General features: G+C 40.1%; 1 protein-coding gene across 1 annotated transcript in view; it reads right to left on the reverse strand.

Moving 5' to 3' along the window:
- Nucleotides 1-4771: 4771 nt before the first annotated feature.
- The window catches only part of tln2a (talin 2a), an 88934-nt gene continuing 72548 nt past the window's right edge, over nucleotides 4772-21157 (reverse strand). The window contains exons 40-58 of the mRNA XM_029279281.2: nucleotides 21000-21132; nucleotides 20524-20625; nucleotides 20032-20202; nucleotides 19792-19938; nucleotides 18077-18178; nucleotides 17357-17476; nucleotides 16931-17077; nucleotides 15660-15826; nucleotides 14763-14946; nucleotides 14466-14591; nucleotides 13383-13499; nucleotides 12989-13174; nucleotides 12754-12861; nucleotides 11895-12000; nucleotides 11150-11274; nucleotides 8641-8829; nucleotides 8371-8553; nucleotides 8095-8220; nucleotides 4772-7503 (exon numbers count right to left, since the gene is read on the reverse strand). Of these exons, the coding sequence (XP_029135114.1) occupies nucleotides 7375-7503; nucleotides 8095-8220; nucleotides 8371-8553; nucleotides 8641-8829; nucleotides 11150-11274; nucleotides 11895-12000; nucleotides 12754-12861; nucleotides 12989-13174; nucleotides 13383-13499; nucleotides 14466-14591; nucleotides 14763-14946; nucleotides 15660-15826; nucleotides 16931-17077; nucleotides 17357-17476; nucleotides 18077-18178; nucleotides 19792-19938; nucleotides 20032-20202; nucleotides 20524-20625; nucleotides 21000-21132 (2668 nt within the window). The 3' untranslated portion in view covers nucleotides 4772-7374. The remainder of the gene's footprint in view (nucleotides 7504-8094; nucleotides 8221-8370; nucleotides 8554-8640; nucleotides 8830-11149; nucleotides 11275-11894; nucleotides 12001-12753; nucleotides 12862-12988; nucleotides 13175-13382; nucleotides 13500-14465; nucleotides 14592-14762; nucleotides 14947-15659; nucleotides 15827-16930; nucleotides 17078-17356; nucleotides 17477-18076; nucleotides 18179-19791; nucleotides 19939-20031; nucleotides 20203-20523; nucleotides 20626-20999; nucleotides 21133-21157) is intronic.

Below are 21157 nucleotides of genomic sequence, written 5' to 3' on the forward strand. Positions count from 1 at the left end.
GCAGTTTCTGAAATGTCTTCCTGTGTCATATAGGACATTATTATCTTTATGTTTCACCCAAAAAACCCTCCTCAGGACAGAAAGGAAAAATGTAAAGTCATTTTAACAACCGTCTTCACATATCTTATGTATATTTATTTGATCCAACTGTATCTTAATGAAGGTTTATGACACTTACTGAAACATGCACTCTCAGCACTTGTAATCCCTGAGACAGAGGCTGGTACCATAATGAATTGTAACTGCAGTCCAAGCTATTCATACAAAACAAATATATGTGATTGGATAAGCCCCTGTGGAAGTTCTTCCCCCTTTGTGGGGTGTCATATTAGCCAGAACGGCTTGTTTGTCTTCCACGGATCATTTCAGCAGCTCCCCCTCTGCATAGCGCAACATCCGAGCAGAAATCAGATAGGCTTGGCTCTCCGTAGAAGTATATCATCAAGCTTGTCCAGCTCTCCTCACAGCTAAAACATGCCTGAGAGTTAGATCACAAATGGGCCACAGTGGATAAAGTGAAAAAGATACAGGAGCATTTGGCATTTCAGCAGCCCCCCTCACAGAGCCTCTGTGATGGTTCACAGGGCAGCCGCAGCTGTCACACACAACCTGTAGTCAGGATTGCTGGAGGGTTGAGTAATAATAGTTTACTGTCAACTACAGTAATTCATTTGTCAGCATGATAGGGAAATTGGACCTTGGGATGAATATATTGACGACCAAATATTGCTAAATATATGTTAATGGGTGAAGTGAAGACGATTTGTAGGGAAAGGTTATATACATACACCCCCCCCACACACACACACACACACACACTAATGTTATGTAATACTATACAGTAAGAACAGCCCTCTTGTCCACACAGCCACACTGGCCTAGCTCTCTGTGATTAGACTTCAGCAGCTCCTCTTTCTTTTCTTTTCTTAAGAGAAGCTTCTTTGTAAGTGTTTTGTTAAATGTATAGGTCTATTTTTGGATCTTGGAGAAGCACCTGTTTGACTCTGTCCAAGGCCCCTTTTTCCACTCCCACCCTTAAAGTGCCTCAAATTTTAGAAAAGGGAGACCTTACCTTCCAAAACAGATCATTCACCGTTTTGGTGAAAAAGGCAAAAACAAAAGGCATTGGTAGTAAAAGCCCTTCACTATTTCTCCATTCATGTGTCTTGACTAATCCCAGGATAGCCTTGACCTGATATTTTAAATTATTTCTGGTTTGAACAGCTAGGGAAGAACCACTTGCAGAGGAAAGTAGATTTTGGCTGAATACTGCCTTGTCTTTTGACTTTTGAATTTCTTGACTTTGGCATCAAATTGTTTGTCCCTGATCATCTGTGTTTTATTGTCCTTTGTTTCATCTCTCTGGTGGTCCGCCTGATATCCGTCCTGTGCAGCTTTTTTTAAGGCAGTCAGCTGTCCCTGTGTTGTCATCCTGCCATGTGTTTTGTGGACTGTTTAGCTGCCAGCCAGGCATGCCAGTCATATACAGAGATCAGAGAGGCTCAGGGAGCAATCCTTGTCACCCTATCACCCTGGATAGATGGAGAGACGAACATCACCACATTGTACCTGTCCAAAGCGTAATGATTTACTCAGATGAAGGACTTGTGATATGATTTAGGGTTCTGTGAATGACTCTTCAAACTATAGAGTGCTGAAGAGCACACAGAGGTCTTATTCATTTAACTCAGTTACTTTGTGGTATTCATACCTGCAGTTAAAATCGGGTTATTAAAGGGCGCCACCATATTTTTGTACGTTTACATTATTTGTTAGAGAAAAGTTGACATTTTTTGCCTGTTGTTTCTGTCATGTGCATACTTTCATTTTACATATTTTTACACAATTTTCTTTGCATCTCACTTAATGAATTGGGTTTATATAAAATTGAACCACTTGTTTGTATCTATTTTTAAAGAAATTGGTCAAATATACAATTTACATTTACAAAAAAAAAAAGGAAGTCATTTCAGGACCCCAAATTTGCGGCGGATCGTCACTCAGAAAAACTCTCCCTTTTGTTTCTCTACTGTTTTAGAGAAATCAGCATTTCTGTAAAACTGTAAAAGCACAAAGGTAGCACAAAGCAGTTTGAAATGTTCATTGTAAATGTATTTGGGCAGCTCAGTGATTTGCTCCCAGACAAAAGCGGATGTATAATGATATAATTTCACATTTATAGACCGAACCTTCTCATTGCCTTCTTAATAATAAAATAATACATGTGATTCATCAGAGTGTCCGTCTTTCTCAATCAATCTTTATCTCTTTTGTTTCATCACTTATCTCCAACACTTTGCACATGCAGATCTCATGTGTGAGGTCAGGTATAAATATCAATGATGATGAGTGAGATGATGAGTACAGTGCTTGTTCCAGCATGACATAGGTGTGTCATTTTCCACCAGAGGAGGAACAACCTGATGTGACAATGATCTTTATATGTATATAAAAGACAATGAAGAAAACAGAGACAGCTAAATAGAAGAAAGAATTCAGAAAGTGTTTGTGCCCACAAGTCAGGGCAGGTCATCTCAGATTAAATACAAGTGCTTCTTTGAACTTCTAACCTTTCTGTGCAGTCGTCGGTAACTGGACCCACTTTCTGACGTTTATCATAATTAGATTAAGGACATATAAATAATGGCTGTCTTCTATCAGCTGCTTGTTCACATTAAAATACATATCCCATGTCCTTTGAGCCAGGGTTTCTCTGTCCCCCTCTCAGCCAAGTCAGTTTAACAAGGCATCTTGTTACAAGTCTGATCAAATAACAACTTGATTATCTTTAAGAGTCACTAAGATTTACATTCCTGTCACTTAGAAGAGAATACACACATAAAAACATAGTGTACAAACTTTAAGGGAAAATGACAGTTTTTAGAAGCAGCGGCACAGGAGCAGCTGTGACTCATGTATATGACATTGTCGCCTCAAAATTTAGTGCCAGACAAATTTAGACCAGGTCTTTGTTCATAGCATTGGAACCAATATAGCTTCAAGTTTAGTGCTGACTCAGAAATACCATCTTGTCCTGACACTAAACTGACACAAACACTTACATTGTCCCATTGCCAGAAATCACCCCTGTGTTGTTCACTGAGGCTGAATAACTTCTGCAGCCTGCCAGTGCTGCGGAGACACTGAACTGGATGTTTCATATAAACCGTAACCACACTGTCATGACAATCATTGAGCAGGGAACTTAGTCCTTTGTCCTCAGTCTGAACATTATTACTTTCTGTATAACCAACCAAAGTTGGTGTTTTGAATGGAGGACTTTAAACTGTCAAATGTCAAACTTTCTTATTTAATGTTCATTAAAAAAAAAAATAGATCAGCTGGGAGCTGCAGTTTGACAAAAAATAGTCAGAATATTCAGTGTAACACAAACTGAATATTCTGACTACATTTTTGTCAAACTGCAGCTCTCAGCTGATCTATTTTTTAATCTATATTGTGGTATCTATTTTTTGCACATTTTTTGTTAAATAATTAATTAATTTTTCTTTTTTATTTAAATTGTGCCGTGTTCACTTTTGTTTGCAATCTTTGCTCTTTGCTGCTGTAACACTGTAAATGTCCTTGTTGTGGGATAAATAAAGGATTATCTTATATGAAGGTTCCCAGCGCTGTCCACTTCATCATGCTGTATTCCCAGAAGTGGGTTTAGAGACGTTTTATCCTTTAAAACTGCTGAACTGAGTAAACTGATGTACTATATTATATGACACAAAAGGGACAGCATCCTGAATACATTTAAGAAGAGTTTGTATTCCCTAAAGTTAAATGTTGCATAAAAGCTTTCTAATTTTGAATTACATAGAATCTGGGACTGCAGTGGCTTTTGGGACGGCAGAAGGTCCGTCTGTAGGAAAGTTGGTTGGGAACTGAAGGATCTGCGGTTAAAGTTCCAGTGCAGTCCATAGTATGGAAATTGGGAGGGATTGCTGCAGGGGTGTGGATTAACTTCCCGGTCACTGGCAAGGTGCCCTTGAGCAAGGCTCTAAATCCCCAATTTCTCAGGGCGTTTGTTCGTGTACCGTCCCTTCACTCTGACATCTATCAGTGCATACGATCCAGTTTGAGCATGTGTGTGTATTCTTGGCCCAAGTATGTGTACCATGTTCCATAAGAGTTAAAAAACCCTAAATTTCCCCTCACTGGTTCATAAAGTATGTCTTCTTTTTTATGAATCTTCTCAAAGGCTTCTCAGCCTGTTGAATGAACTTTAAGAATCAACTTAAATTGTACTCCCTTCAGTTTGTTCTACCCAATACATTTGAACAGAAAATACAGAGGACCTTACTTCAGTGTCCTCAATAGTAGACCCTGACTGTTACTGACATTTAAGCTCCTGAGAGACATACATTTGGTTTTGTGGCCCAAATAACTTTGAAGTCAAACTAAGTCTGGGAAGTTTTCTTTCTTCCCTTAAGTGTCTAAATCTGCCAAAAAAATTGCTCCTGGGTTTAGAATGAGAAGTAAGGTTTTGAATTTGTTGGTTAGATCACAAATGGGCATCCATCCGTTCTTTTTTATGATGGGGAAGAATTGTATTTTGAAGTGTTGGTGCCTTCTGTCAAAAATAATCATTTGACCATTTTAAATGATACTGCTTTTTGATCACAAGCTTCCGAGTGGAAGGTGACCTGAGAAGGTACCTGGATGAGAGAGTCCTAATGAACATTATGGAAATGTAGTTGATGAAGTGTTTCTGGACAGAGGTTGTGATGTCAAATGTCTTTGTTCAACAAAAGAACATGCAGAGTTACATTGAAATGCTTTATTTATCATGAATACAAAAAATAGTTTTATTGAGGCCAGATAAATATCTTTTACACTATCTTATCACTTATCTTCACTTTATTTCTGTTAAGGGAGGGAGAACGTACTGAACACTTCAAATACTCCACATCATTGAAATGCGCCACAACATCTTAATGGTGACAGATATATTGAAATGTTTGATCACATCTAAATCTTTCAGAGGCTTCAAAGCACAGGAAAGAAAGCCTGTCCATAAAATTAAAGTGACTTCATAAACGTACAGTAAAGCACTTGACAGAGTTCAATCGTCAGTCCGTCGTAGTTTAGAAGCACTGTGGTACATGGCCATGGAATGCAGTACAAAATGTGCAGTATATGTTTATGTACTGATGGTACACGGCAACACATTTTTTGACTGGTGGACAGTTCTTCTGTAGTCCTTAAAAGGCCTTTTAGAGAGAGTAAGAGTTGTTGTTTCAGCACTTAGAGGAACTTCATGTGAACAAGTGGGACAACAAATCAAATTAAAAAAAAGAAAGAAACACAAACATGATCCTACATTCCCCCCAAAACAGTTTGTTCCAGTACCTTCCTAACCGATGAGGTGAAACTGTCACTCAAGCAGACCAGACACTGTATGGGCTACGGACTAAGGCACTAATAATGACACTACAAACTTGAATGATGAGCAGTGGACCCCCACCCCTCTGCCCGCGTCGACCCTTACCCCTCTCTCCAATAAATCAGTACAAATACAATGCCAAAAAAAACACCTCTGATTTCAGACCTAACTGTTAAAAAAGAAAAGTGATTGTGTGGCTTCACTTGTTGTCTATATACTGTCTGTATGTGGAGGTCAGGATCACTCAGTGCATTCCTTAAACTTGAGCTCTGTTGCCGTATAAACGAGATGCATCTGAATCACAAAGCCATGCATGTTCACAGCAGGACCTAACCTTACAATATAATGTAGTTTAATATTGAAACACAGCCCACAGAGTAAGACGAAAGGAACCAAACACACTACAATCAAACTTGGTTAACAAAAAAGGCTCCTATATTGTAGAAAACGGTATATCCAGTAAAGTCTTACAGAGCACCCTTAAATTCAGAGACTGAAGGAGATGAACTGCAGTGATTAGTGTTGCAGTCACTTCACTGATTTTAACATCAATTCTAACAATTTCTATTCCTTACAATTCAGTTATTGCCTCCAAATAGGTTTCAGATTTCTTGTTTCGCTCCCTCCTCAACTTACAAAGTAGGAGGGTGGTTAAATTGGTTCCCTGGCAGTGACTGAGTATTGCTGGAAAAAAGACTGTATTCGCTCTCCAACAGCAGGTACAAAAATCATAGAGGGAAGGGCCAAAGTGAATCTACAGGCAGCCGACACCATTGGACAAAGCACAGCAGCGGCACTAATGCTTGAGGTATTTACATGTATTCTCAGTTTGCATGATGTAAAAGCCAATATAGTCTCCACAATCTCATCTGTTATATTATCCCTTTAAGTTTGCATGCTGTAAGGGAAACCAATACTGCCCCCTAAAGCACCATCCATGTTATTGCATCATGATCAAATTCTACTTTCACTGTATGAAGTTCCCAACACCTGAAATACTAAAAGATAGAAAAAAGGTTGAAAGTATTGGGGACAACGTCTGGCTCGGCTCGTGATGTTAAAGACTATTTCTGCTCCAGAGAGATTCCTCTCTGCTAAAAAATAACCAGGAGTAATAAATATTCCTTCTACATTAATACCTATATTTAAAGGCAAAGACAAGCATGTTGAATTTGCTGCATGTTAAAAAAGACATTGTGTAGAGACTATCCTTTTCTGCAATAAAAAACAACATGATAAGTACAGAGGCTTGTACAGCTGTCTACTTTAAAGGATGATTGCCAAAAAACAGTGTTTCATTATGGAAATGTACAATATTGAAACACCAATATATTAAGTCCTTCATATTAGTGTTAATGACCATCACTTGATATCACAGATATTAGATGTGCCAGAAGAGAGAGTGAAGGCCAACATTCATACAACATCAGAGCAGAAATCATTTGCTCTGTGAGTGAGGCTGCAGTTAAATGGCTTTATCAAATAAACAGTGATACAATCAATTCTTCATCTTATATGAGCTAGAGCTGCAATCTGTCAAACAAAACGAAAGAGAAGCTGTAGCTTACGGGCAAACATGAGAGCGTATGAGCTGAACTGTTTGTCCTAAAGCATGTCACATTCTGGTTCAGATGATTTCAGTCAAAGTAGTTGTGCTAAACATTGAGGACAAAAAACAAACAAACAGTTCTTCAGTCGATCTCTGTGACTCTGTTTTCAGGAAGTAGCCAGTTCCACACAGTAGTATTTCAGACATGCTATAGTTGACTTTAAGATCTCTCCATGTGACGTTGACTCTGGTCACTGCAGACTTGGGCATAACTGGTGTGTTGAACATATCTGAAGTCTCTGTAGGACACGTACCTGTTCATTCAAGAGTGCCTTTAAAAAAGGACGCAAAAAAACACACACAAGACAGACACAGGTGTGCTCCTCCTGCTGCTTTAAATGTATGCATCAGCAGCGATGGAGATTTTGAATAATTAGTTGCCGTCCTCTCGTAGCTCGCTGGGCAGGAACTTGTACTGCTGCTGCCTGATCTGAGCCAGTTTCTTCCTCGCTTCTTCCAGCTCTCGCTCCTTCCTCAACATCTCCTCCTGAGCTGCTATGATCTAATGGACACAATCACATCAATTTTCAATAACTTTATAATTTAAATGATTTAATAACATTTTCATTTTATTATGGAACAACTTGATATGTGAAGTTTTCCAAAACTGCTTTTAGCTCAAAGGTCACATGTGCTGTTAATCTTTTCTTATGGCTTCCTCTATGGCTGCTGTGTCTGTTCATTTCTTTGAGTTTATCTACTGTACCAAGTTCATTGTGTTTGTGTGTGCATTCAAAAAGTGCTATGCTCCATTGCTCACATGTTCTTGCGTATTTAAATGCTGCATTTGCATACTGCAAGTATTTAAACAAGGAAGGAAAAAGTATTTTTTTACTGAGAATGTGAAGACAACAGGAAGTATGAATAAGAAAGTTAGATCTATAATACTTAAGTGAGAACAGAGGGTATTTAAATCAAAATCATTTTTTTTAATTGGTCATTTATAACTTGGTGTTAACAAAAAAGAGAAAAAAGTCACATCAGGGTTAAGGTGTAGATGGTTAAGATTGCAGGTTGACCTGAAAATAAGCGCCAACTTCCTGTTCAGCAAAAGCAGCTTCTCATAGCATCGAGTGCTGCTCAACATTCTCACCTGTGCTATTCCACCCACAAACTTTGTCTTGACCACCACGTTGTCATCGTCTGCTTTGTCAAACGCCGCCTTCTGAGCTGCCCGCACCAAGTTGTCCGAAGCCTTCTTAACTGCATTTCCCGCAATCTATCGCAGGAAGAGATCAGTTAGTTGAATTGAATTAATCACGATCATGCTGTTAAATATGAAGCCTACTAAAGTGTACGGGTAAACAACGACTGAACTGAATTGATTGACCAAATTCTCTTTGTGGTGTGATATGTGTCTGGTCTGTACCTGTAGTCTCCTCATGGCTTCAGAGTCCTGGTCAGCCTTCACCTTACAGGCCACCAGCAGCTGGGCAGTGGAGGCTGCCACCTGTTTGGCTGAAGAGATGAGCTTCTCCTCACTTGCATGGCCTTGCACTGAGGCATTGGCTGCCTCACACAGGTTGCTGGTTGCTGCTGCAACCATACGCGCCTGGCACAAAGAGAAAAATCAATTAGCAAAATGCAACTCTGCAAAAATGCAGCTCTGATTATTAACTGCAGCGAAGTGAACACTTACAGCAGAAATGAGTCCCTGGGACCACTGTCCGTCGTCCACTGCGTTGGCAGGGATGAGGCCCACTTTGCCCTGAGCCACCAGCTCTCTTTGGGCAGCAGATGCAGATTTGACCAACGCACTGGTGGCTGCAGCGATGGACTTGGCTGCCTCCAAGATCTGCTCCTCGAAATTCAAAGTCTCGTCTGCCTGCTGAGGGGGAAGGACACCAGTGAGTAAGACAGGCTTAAGTATCTTTCCTTTAAAACAATACTTCTACAAGTTTCACTGTGTCCAGATCCACGTTGGATATACGAGTCAACGTTAATTGTATTTCAGTGTAGAACTTTGCGTTGAAAGGAGTTACTTTAATTCACAATCCCCTTTTTTCTATTGTACTTCGTTACAACATATCAACCATCTTCTCAACGATACCGACATACTTTTTAACCAAGACGTAACAACTCTCAAAAAGTTCCCACAGCCAGATAAAAAGCATTCTTATAACTGCAACAGCTGATAGATAGGAAGCTGGATGACGATTAAGAGCAAACACAAGACTCTGCACGAAGGTTATCTGTCAGTACGACACATCTCCACTCATACTCTAGTCTGTCATTTGTAAAATCTCACACACACTTCCACACACAAACACATACACACCACAAGTTTGTAGACAGAGCGGGACACTGTAGGAATATGTTTGATATATAGTTGGGACTGAATAACAACCTAATATATCAAACATATCAGACAGAGCCCTGCAGAGAAGGCCTCCACTGGTGGGGACAGGCAGGGAGGGAGGGGAGGGGTTAACTGGGAGCCAGAGGACAGGCTTTAGCTACATCTAATACAGATGGACGGATGGGTGGGTGGATGGATGGATGGATGGATGGGTGGATGGATGGATGGGTGGATGGATGGATGGATGGGTGGATGGATGGATAGGTGGATGGATTTGAGGAAGAAGGGGGGGAAACATGGCAGATGTTTTGAATGGAAGAAGGGGATATGACTGAAGGGGGTATATTATGGAGAATGTGGAGAAGTATCAGTCATTGAAAAATGGGTATGGATCCGATGAACTGGTTCAAACACGAGTGTCTGTGGTTGTTATGGGACTTCTTGGTTAAGCTGGGAACTAAAATTAAAGTCAAAGAAAATTTGATGGGATAATGTAATCGGGGGGAGGAAAGCACAAGACACAGAGCAGCCTTTGTGAGAAACAAAACAAAATGTGTCATTTTGTTACGGTGACGTCTCCCAACAATACCACTGACACGTGATATAAACACTGAGTTGTTTACAGATAAGCACAGCACATTGAATCAGGCTATAAAGCTTCAACACATCGCTACAAAAGCACGTGTCTAATATTCACTGTAGAGTCCAAAGACTGCACTACTGGTGATCAATATATCCAATATTTGGTATTTTATTGACTGACAGCTAAGATGCTTGAGATTATATAATGACACTTTGTACTGTATACCTAAGAGACCGTTTCATCTGGAAATTCTGATACAAGAAGCTGTCAGCTAACGACACAGAGTCCTACAGGAGCAGCATGGAAACCTTTCAACATAAGAAACCGAGAAATTGTATTCATTTTTTAATTTAAATTAATGTAACTTTGTATCACTATTCCACAACATTTCAATGGTAAATACTGTATTTACAATCCAACTTAACTTATTGACAGCTGTATTTATTGTAGTTTTTGTTATGATAAAAGTTAAATTAAAAAAAAGATAAACCTACAAAAATACTAAATGAAAAGCACTAATTTGTGCAGCAGGACTTCAAAATCTTGTCACTTTCTCCTGAAAAGTTTTCCAAACCACTGCAGTCATCCAGTGAGCCAGCCACCTGCCGCAACTTTAACCATTTTGGGACTTTTACTTATAGCTGCTGAGGAACTTTGATTTTGTGTTGATCTTGGCGAGCCCTGTGGAAAAGGCAGTACCTTTATCTCTTAGCTGATCCTGTCGTGTACATGTGGACGTTCTGACAAAAAATCCCATCCTGCTCATTTTCTTAATATATAGTTCATCTTGTGGCTGATGGTCTTTGCTTTTGTAAGTCGCACAGAGCGATCAGACTTATTTAAGTGTATTTTATAATCAGTTAAAAACAGCAGCCTCAGGTTACTCTTGAATACCGGACTACTACATGAAATGAATCGTCTCTATATTGTTGTGTTTGTCATTTACTTAGATACTTTGGGGAAATTGTACCATTAAACACATCTTCATATGTAGCCAATTTCCAAAAACCCCCTACAGACTTCATGTCTAGATATGTTGCTAATAATCCTTTTATTATTTCACTTTGAGGAACTTTGAACTCAAAATGTTTACAGGCAGTTGAGTTTTACATTGAGATCCAAAGGATCTATAAACTTCCACCACTATTGTCTACAATCTATACATTTCTATTAAACATTATATCATTTTACGAGTTTATACCCTCATTGGATACAGGGTACAGGGTTTCATAGTCTCTGTGAGTAATCAGTCTTGCAGTCACCCACCTTGGGCTTAGCTCGGGGTTTGAGCTGCTCTAGCTTCTTAGCTGCTGCTTCGATGGACGCCGCTGCTCCCAGGAGCTCTGTTTCTGCAATCACTGTCGGATCCTCTGGGTCAACCCACTCTGAACCTGAGGGGAGCATGCATTCATGCAATTAGGATTAAGACTTTATTTGAAACATTGGATTTCAGAACAGTGTGTCAAAAGGTCATGCCTTGCAACATAAAACCCTGAACCCCATGCAGAGCTGAGTGACCACACACACAAACAAACTGCCATTCAATAAAATGAAAAAAAAAAAGATGGATTTTTTTGACTTGACGGCACGTAAATCAAAGCGTGAGGGATGTAGCTGACACTGCGAGCGGCTTGATTTCACAACGAGATGAAATGAATCGATGTTAGCGCTTAAAATAAAACGTGTTCAACAGCTCAACTCTGGTGAAATGAGTCACAGTACACAAAACAACACCAACTTACCTCCATCTGTAGCAAGAGAAGGAGGACAGGAATATTACTAAAGGTTTCTTTTACTTGTTTTCTACAGTAAAAAGGATTTCTCTTTCAGATGAAGAAGCTTCCTACATAGACATGGACTTTGTTAGACAGATCTTTAGTGAGGGATAAGAGGTTATCGCTTACTGATGCAGACTGAGTTCATCATTTTTAACACTGAAGAAGAAGTCCAAGTGTGGGGTGTGGTGATGGGGTCTGTGTGTGTATGTTGTTGTGTACTTGCTTATGATTACCTTTCATGGCCTCAGCGGTCTGGATGAGCTCTGTGACGGCTCCAGCCACTCGTTTGGAGCATGCCGCCAGCTGCTGCTTCTGCTCTGCAGTGGGCTTCTGCAGGACCTGCACACACGTAAACACACACATGCATTGAAAAACACCATATTATGAGAAATGTGGGTTGTACTGAAACAGCATTGCAGAAAGGTTTATGAACAATTCTGAGTCTGACCAACACATCAAATATGTCCGACCAAACACAGCACTGAGATAATAATTAATCATGAGCTAAATGTAGAATGCTACAGACACACATGCGGCATCTTGGGTTTCTAATATTTCAAGAGGGCATCATACGCTTTCAAAGGTGCTTAGGAACATCAGATGCATGACACACAATTAATCCAATCCCTCAGGTTTTTATCTGAAACAAGAAATCAGAGTGATATTTTTTTTCAGCTGCATAAGGCAGCCTCAAGTGTTGAAAATGAAGCTGAAATGCAAAAACCTGCAGTTCCTCAATTGTCCTCTTGGCTGGCTATAAAATCCAAGGATTACATGAAGGCTAAGATTTTTTCATTTATTCGCCTATTTAGGGACACGGCTGATTTGACTGGGCACATTGTTGCTGTATGACAGGAGGCTAAATACGTTCCTCAACTTTACCTCTTGCTGGAGTCAGCATTTCTAATATGATGACCACCATTGTTTAGCTTCAAATGCATCTTCAGAAACCAATGAGTGATGTCACTGAGCCTACGTCTACGTATCTTACAGGGTAGAATGACATTAACTTATATCGTTTTAACTTTTGAGTGCAAACAAACAGAGCATATATGATAAATATTTATATTAAAATATTAACGTTCAACCCACCAGCAGAACTTGTTCCAGGAGGTCAATGTATCCAGTCGTACACTCTGATCCGAACATCAGCGCTCTGTTCTTCACCTCTTCACTCACCTCTGGATGGTAAGCTGCTTGCTGGAGATACACACATATTCACATCACTATGTTGGATGCATACAAAGCTTGTTTGTGACACATGATTGAACAACTTCATGATATTATCATGTATGATTCTTTCCTGTAGTTAAGGTAAATAATGAACCTTGCAGGTGGTGAGCATGTCTGAAATGGCCTTGCGGCTGAGGTTGGCTGTGTGGATGATGTCCTCCTGCCGGGCAGAGTTCCCTGCAGCCACTGCTTTAGCGGTTGCCATGGTGATGCCCTTAGTCATGCGGATGAACTCCTCAGGTGTGGTTGTCTTGTTAGGAGCATCTCTGGATTGGAATAGCTAGGGACGAAATAGGTGGGTGGCAGTCATTAGTACTGAAGTACTAAACAGATGTGACTAAAAGTGTCTCCAGTTGAACAGAACTAATCCCTGTCAGCCCCATGACATCTTGTGATCAGATTGGTTGAAATGTTAGATCATATTGGTGATTTTACATTACTGCTTGTCCATTATGAATTCATACATATTCCCTCGAACAACTCCTCACCGCCATTTCTTGTTTGATGCACTCGATTGTTGCCTCCAGCGCTCTGGTGCCCCGAGTGGCTTCATCCTCCACAGCCTTCACAGTCTTCAGCAAGGACGTCACGTTAGTCACCATCACCTAAAAGAAAGTCAGAAGAGATTACACACACAATAAAAAAAAAAAGTAATGAGATGACTAAAAAAAAAAACATAAAACAGTCAACATCACCCAAAGAAAATCAAAGGATATAGAAAAAAGAAAACAAAAACATAATATGAGAAAAAACTAAGATATACCTACATGCAGTCATGGTTCCCACAGTAGTTTTTAAATAACCAATAAGACTCCCTACACTAACACACACACTCACTTGATCATGGTTAAAAGCCCCTCTTGTCTTGTATTATGATGTGAGGATTACACAGCATAGTGAGAGCGCACTACATCGCTCTCAAAGACAGGGGGCGCTTATCACCCATTAAGACTAGCACACCACTTGAACCAGAAATCCTACAAAATGTTTTCCAAGTTCTTTTTACACTTCATGTCTTAAAATAACCTGTGAGGCATGTTTTTTATCACCTGTGAGACTCTAAAACACTTCATCACAGAGTTTGAAGGTGATGTTTTCTATTTCATAAACTTCACAGCTCAGAGTGATAATGAGCAGCTGAAGGTGTCATCTTCTGATTGTGAAATCTGGTTCAAGAAATGACACGGCATACGTGTTGAAGCCAAGGTCTCAGCTGATTTATCCTGGATCCAATAGTCCAGTTTCCCCTCAGCCTGAACATAAATTGTCTGTTATTTACATTACACAGACAGAGCCTTCAGAGTTCAACTCGTGTGAACAGGTTTCATGATGACAGGAGGGGTGCTTCAACTGATTAATGGCCCCAGCCTGAGGAAACAAGAGGATGTCTGCTCTGCTAGAATGTGTAATGTGTTACTTTTATAGTCAATTTTCATTTCAGCAAGAATGGAAACTATTTTTGGGTTCTAAAAAATGAACAATAACAGAACAAAATACAAATAAACCCTGACATTTTAATTTTTAACACTTCAGTAATCAATCCAATTTCTATACTCCTACAATCCCCTCACCTTGGCAGCGCTCTTCAGCTGGTACATGGATGGATCATCTGCTGCCTTGCCAGCAGCACACTTGGTCGCACTAATGAGCTCAGCCAGCGCCTTGGCCACATCTTTGACAGCATTTATCAGAACCACCTAGAGAAAAGACGCACGGACAGTCACCAATTTGTCACAGCTCAGAATGGGAAAAAAAGAGAGAAAGCTCTGAAAGGTTATGCCCATTCACAGCTCATAGTAATGAAAACAGTCACAATGATTTAAGGACAGAACAGGAACTGAGAGAAGAGGAAAACAAGGCTGGCTTACCTGCGTCTCAGGGTCGTCTGAGCCAATACTCGCAGCTCCCAGTTTGACCACATCTGTGAGCTGGGTGATGGTTTTGGCAGAAGACTGGGCAGCCTGCGACAGCTTGTCCTGACCGGAAGCCGCTCCGGACACCAGCATCTTGGTGTCCTCCACCAGAGCTTTGGCTGTCTTCAAAATGTTTTCTCTGAGGGAGGCGATAAAGAAGCCAAGACATAAGGAAGAATAAGTGTTGAACTGAAGCAACGGTGTAAACATGCATGTGTACTTCACACATGCACAAATCTCTTTGCACATCACAGCCATTTATTCATCAAAGCTGATGCAAACACAAGCTCACGTAACCTGTTCAGTTAGTAATTCTTCTCAAATTGACATGAGAAATGATGTGAAAGTTTCTTTATTGATTAACTAAAAAGTGTCTCTCATGTCTTCCATCCTTCCCCGGCTTGAACACCAGTCATGTCAGTATAACTAAACCAAGAAGGTTGACTACAAGTCCAACACCAGATTGAGAACATTTCTGAAACATTTGAGGTAATTCTTCAAATAAAACCAGAATCACCGAAATCCTTGAAATCATTCTCTTTTTTTTCTATTACTGCGGAAATCCTTTAACCATGTTTCAAAAGGGAGCATTTAGTCTAAGCACATGAAAAGTGAGAATTTTGACAGTTCCTCCATCTTTCAAACCCTGAGGGTAATTTGTAGTTTCCAACTTAAAAGATTTCCTCCTCCCTGTTAACCAGATAATATGTCATTCTGTCAGTTTTCGGAAGCGAGATAACCAGAGGGAAGATTTTTAGATTCCAGGCACTACTTGCACTTGTAATACTTAGAGATGTTTTTGCACATTTATGTGAACACAGACACAGTCAGGGGCACATTTCCAGCACAAACCTGTGGTCAGCAAAGGACTCATCGTTCTCTGCGTTGAGAGTGCCGGCAGAGGCAAACATGATGGTTGTGTCCAGATCAGCGATGATTCCAGACACGGCGCTGGCTGCTGTGATGCACGCCTGAGTGCCCTTGTTTCCTGCCTGGAGGGCTGAGAGCACCAAGGACACCTGAGGACACACACACACACACACACACCTTATAATCATGCAGGTGAGGATTTGCAGATGTTTGACCTAAGGCAGGGAGCACGTTTCACATACATTAACTGTTTGAAAATTCAGTTAGATCAGAGTATTTTATCTCTCTTAGTTCATTACAAAAAAAAACCATTGCATTTGTCTTAATGAGTTTCTCACTGGAGAGACATATTACTGGCTTATATTTATTTGGAATGGTATTAAACAAACCTTTACTGTTCAAAACAGAGCAAAAATATATTAGACATGGCTATAAACTCCCGATCAACACTTCAATCTTGCATTGTTTGTGACATGTATCTCTCCGGATCTAAATAATTCATTCAACTGAGAAGCCAACAATACCAGTCGCAGAAGGATTCAAATGTTTTGCTGCGTCAGCACAATACAATGCTGGCGCAGAGGGACGTGCAACATCACTCACTCGTGGAAATGAGCACATGTCAAACTGCTTTAGACTCCATTCATTTTCTGTACTGATGCCTGAGAGAGCGCAGAAATACATTAACTCCCATGTTCCTGGATGCTCAACACTTGAATTCTTCTATTACAGAAATAATAGCTGTGGAAAAGAAATGAGAACCAAACTGGACAAGCATGAAACCTGCTTTTTCTTTCAATAAGGATGTAGAGAGGAGACTTCATAAGTACTGTGGATGGATAATGAATCTGTAGAAGAATTTGTTTGCATTCTCAGGATATCTATACAGTGCTGGTGTACTGCTTGGATGTGATCTGTGCAATGATTCACTGTGATTCATTAAAACAGTCTGCAGCAGAGTAATGTATTTTGTCAAGGCCTATGAATTAAACAGTCAGCCTTTGAAGCATGAGACTGCCTTAGGTGAATGGTTTCCTCTGAAATGATCAAATTCAGGAGGCATAGGATCAAATAAATTATAGCACAAAAACACTTTTTTAACACTGTTGCTCATGCCTTACTACTCTGAACAGAAGATTCTTGAGACATGTGGTTTCAAATAAATAAATTAACACTAGAAGGAAAATTAACTTAGATTTCTTAAAACTAAACAAAAATATCCTAAAACAGATCTTGAAATGAGAGGATAATACCTTCTCTGTGACTGTACGCGCACATTCGATGAGCTCTCGTTTGGTGAAGCTGTCAGAGGGAATGATCTGCAGCGCTCCCGCCTTCTGCACCAGGAAGATGCAGCCATGTCCGAGATCCTGCACCCGATTCTTGATCTGGAAGCCAATCTGATGATCAGAGAGCCCATTAAAAACAGAATCTTACTAATGAATTATTCTTGTGCAAAATAAGGACTTTTTATATTGGTTTATAAAGTCATTTGTTGTTCCATGAATGTTTACACAATTACATTATTCAGATTCCCGTTGATTTCCTTTGAAAATGACAATTCACAACCCTTAAAATTTAAACAAATGCAGCTGTATGTGCTTCCACTCTCATGTTTCAGAGAAGTACTCTTTTGGTAAGACTTTCTGTCTTTGGAGGAAACCCAGGGTCATCCTCACCTCTTCTGGCTCAGCTGTGTGAGCGGCCAGGCGTCCCTGAACGGCCAGCTGGCTGTAGTCCACAGTCACCTGAGAGGCGAGGGCTCCCAGATCATCTGGACATGTCACCGATTTGGTCATCTGAGGGAGAGACATACACTGACTGTCAATCCAAACATGAGCTCACTGTTAACCAACCTTACACAAATGGGATGTCTGTGAAATAAGAAGCATGTGCTTCATTAGAGAAAAGTGTATGTGGTCTTTGTATTCAGAATAAATAAGAAAATGAACGAAGAAATCTTTCAACACACAAATAGTTGTAATGAATAAAAAAGTGGTCTTCATTTTCATTTCTTGTTGTTGTATAACAGTATATAGACCTAGATCTCCCCTGTTTTTGTTTACTTCAAATATTGGTCAAAAGTTAAATATCGGTATAAATGATGTATCCAATGCTGGACTATTCCTGTAAATATTCTTCCCGAAGAATGCCACTCCATAAAACCCCCCGGGGTCTGCAGGCAAATGTCCCTCACAGTATAATGTAAATGACTAAGAAAATTTTAACATTCATGATTTTATTTATTAATTTAAAGTTTATTTAACAAGCAAAGCCTCATAAAAAATAAAATAATAAAAACTCCATCAAAGGTTTTTTTTTAGCCAATCAACATGAATGTATACCAAAGTCATTGTCACATTTCCACAACACTGTAAACAACTGTTTTGTATGCTTACCATTTCCTGAGCCGTGACAGCGATTGCCTTGGAGTATTTCACCATACTGGTCTGATAATCCACAAATGAGCCCTCAGGTTCAGGTGGTGTACCTTCATCCAGCTGAGGAAACACACACACACAGAGACACACAAAGACACACATACACACACAGTTATCACAGCACTGCAGTGTTCATTTCAGGCATAATTAATTTGTCCCTCACTAAATATACAAACATCTTCAAACATGACGACAATCAATCATTCAGCTCTTTAGTTGCAGGGACACGATAACCTGATCTCCCTTTTTAATTAAAATGATTCTGCCAGGTGTGCCGAATTATCTTCCAACCAGATAAACATCATCTATGAACCGGTGTTAATGCAATTTTATATTCAAATAAACACTGAATGAGAAACTGAATTAGAAACACATTATATATTATAGACTAGTTCCACTCTGTAATTAAGAGTTTTAAAATAGAATCAGCTACAGGAGCTTTTCGTTATCAGCCAGCAGTGCATAGATTATTTTTGTAGTGTGGAAGCTGCGGAGACATGAGAGACGACGCAATGCACGTGTGTGTGTGTTCACACTTGTGATTTAATGAATTCACTAAATCTTAAGTTTAACCCACTGAGGGAAATGACACCTTAGAATCTGTCAGTGACTTAAAGCATTTCAAATCACCTCTGCTAAAACCACAGCCCGGTGACCATTATGTTGATGGATTATTTAAGAGGATTATCTCCTTTTCATCACCTGCTGACATGCACACACACAAAAACACACACAAAAACACACACATTCACACACGTTGGCTCATCATGCAGACCCAAACTGAAGTGCTTTCATTCATTATTCATGACGTGCTGCACAAAGTTGAAGCTGAGATGTTGTTCCCTTCTGCTGACCCACACCTGAGGCTCTTTTTCAACCCTGTGGTGAGTCTCAGTCAGGAAGCCGAGGAAGGAGCTAATTAGTTGATGCATTTCTGTCTGTGCCAGAGTTAAAAAAGAAGCTTGTTCTCGGCTTCACACCATATGCGTTTGCCAGAAGTGTGACTGTTAATTGGGGAGATGGTCTAAAAGGCCGTGCACAGGCTGAGAGCAGTTGTTTTGAAAGTTATTTTTTGTCTGCTCAGACAATAATTTGTATTAATATGCTAATAAATTATTTCCAAGGTGCCTGGAGAACACTTAGGAGGTTGTAATCAAGATGGTGTACACAGGGACAGAAAAACAAAGCTAAAAGAAATGACTGTTTTGGTATTCCTGGAACATCCTTAAAATGTTCACAAACATCTGCTTCCCTGCCAGATTTCCTTCTGACCAATTTATTCCACTTGTTTTCTTAGCACTATTTTGGTTCTTTGTTTTGTGTTTCTTGCCAGATCAAAATGTTTCAACCCCACAATTTTGCCAACTCATTAAGAGTGTAATAAATGAATAAATGTATTGTGTGGCAGCAACAACTTTGTTTATACTGAAATTAAAAATGGGTACGTTGAAAAGTGAAAATGGATCCTCATCCTAGAGCCTCTGAGCTTTCCTCTGCTCGTCTACTGCCACTGGACGAGTGGAAGGGCTCTTGATAAGAGATGAATGTTGGAGAAAGTCATAAACTGATTTAACCAGACACAGTTTTTGCAGCCATATATATATATGGAGAGCTAATAGTCATTTATTCTAATCTCTGGTTTGTGAAACACACGATGCCCAGCAGTCACTCACCTTGGCCATGGCCTCTGCGATTGAGTCCACCATTCCTCCAACCATTCCCACTTCACTCGCAGCCTCATTAAGTGTCACCATTATATCATCAACCGCCTCCTTCATGAGCTGGGAAGCCTCTGATATTGCATCATGGGTATGGGACGCCTGTGGAGGGTGACACCGAGACATAAGCAGACATACAATAAAAGGAAAAGTCCATATAACCCTTCCTTTGGTGGAGTACAACTCTAGTTCTACCTTTGGGTTTCCTCCACCCTCTTTGGCAGCGTAGAGCATCTGCAAGGCGGACTCAGCCATGGTCTTAGTTTGGTCCAGGAAAGTCATCTGCTGCTGGTGGTCCCTCAGCTTAGACGCCACACCAACAGAGGCCATGATCAGTGGCTCAAAGTAACCAGCGAGCTGGGTCACCTGAAACAAAGAATGGAAGAGTTCAGTGAGAGTTACAGGAAGTCAACAATAGAAAATAAAACATTTTAAATGTTTGACTCTCAAACTTGGAATGAAATCATTGACTCTACACTTCCACATGGCAGAAACAATAACAAGTTAGATGAATTAATCAGGTTGAAGATAAAGTTCTGTTAAGAGTGTCACAAATCTATTTTTGTCTTAATAACTTCACGCCTAACAAGAGGAAATGTTTAACACTGCTTATCATTAAAAAGTAGAACTTTCTTGCATCAGAGCAACAGTCTTTAAGAGAAGTAATTAACCTCCTGTTCTAAATACCTTGTGTCCTAGTTGGGAGGCCTCGCCTCTGGCTGCAGTGGAAACAGGGTCAATTAAGTGGCCAATTTCCTGAACAGTGGACGTCAGCTGCTCCTGGAGCGCCTAAAGAGAGGAAATAAAAATAAATTTATTTTCGTCTTACAAGGAGATAGAGGTGCATTTAAATAAGTGAGCTGGACATGGAACTGTAAGGTAAACTGTGTACTGTCTAATGAGCTGTCTGTGACCTAGAATGGACAGAAGCTCAATTACATCCACCAACAATAGATCCATTATTTAACAGAGTCACACAAAGGAAAACACCATGGCTACAAAAAGACAAACCAATAATCTAAAAGTAACACTGAGACCGAAAATAGAGAACGACAGGGGAAAAGAACTATACAAAGACAAACAAATACTGAGAATGGGAAAAAGAGGAAGATACTGGTAGCTGTCTGCAGAACATGTCAGGTTATTTTTTGATGGTTGCTTACCTCCAGTGAGATGTCATCCCTGCTGGGTAAGTTCTGGCTGACTGCTGCCAAAGAGGCCTGCTCAATGTCCCGGATACATTTGTTTATGTTATCAATTGACGAGTCGCACTCGCGCTGGCCTGGAGCCTTGTCCCTGAGAATTACATGAGAACCGGAAA

The sequence above is a fragment of the Labrus bergylta genome, chromosome 3 (genome assembly GCF_963930695.1).
Source record: "Labrus bergylta chromosome 3, fLabBer1.1, whole genome shotgun sequence".
In the NCBI taxonomy this organism is placed as follows: Eukaryota; Metazoa; Chordata; class Actinopteri; order Labriformes; family Labridae; genus Labrus; species Labrus bergylta.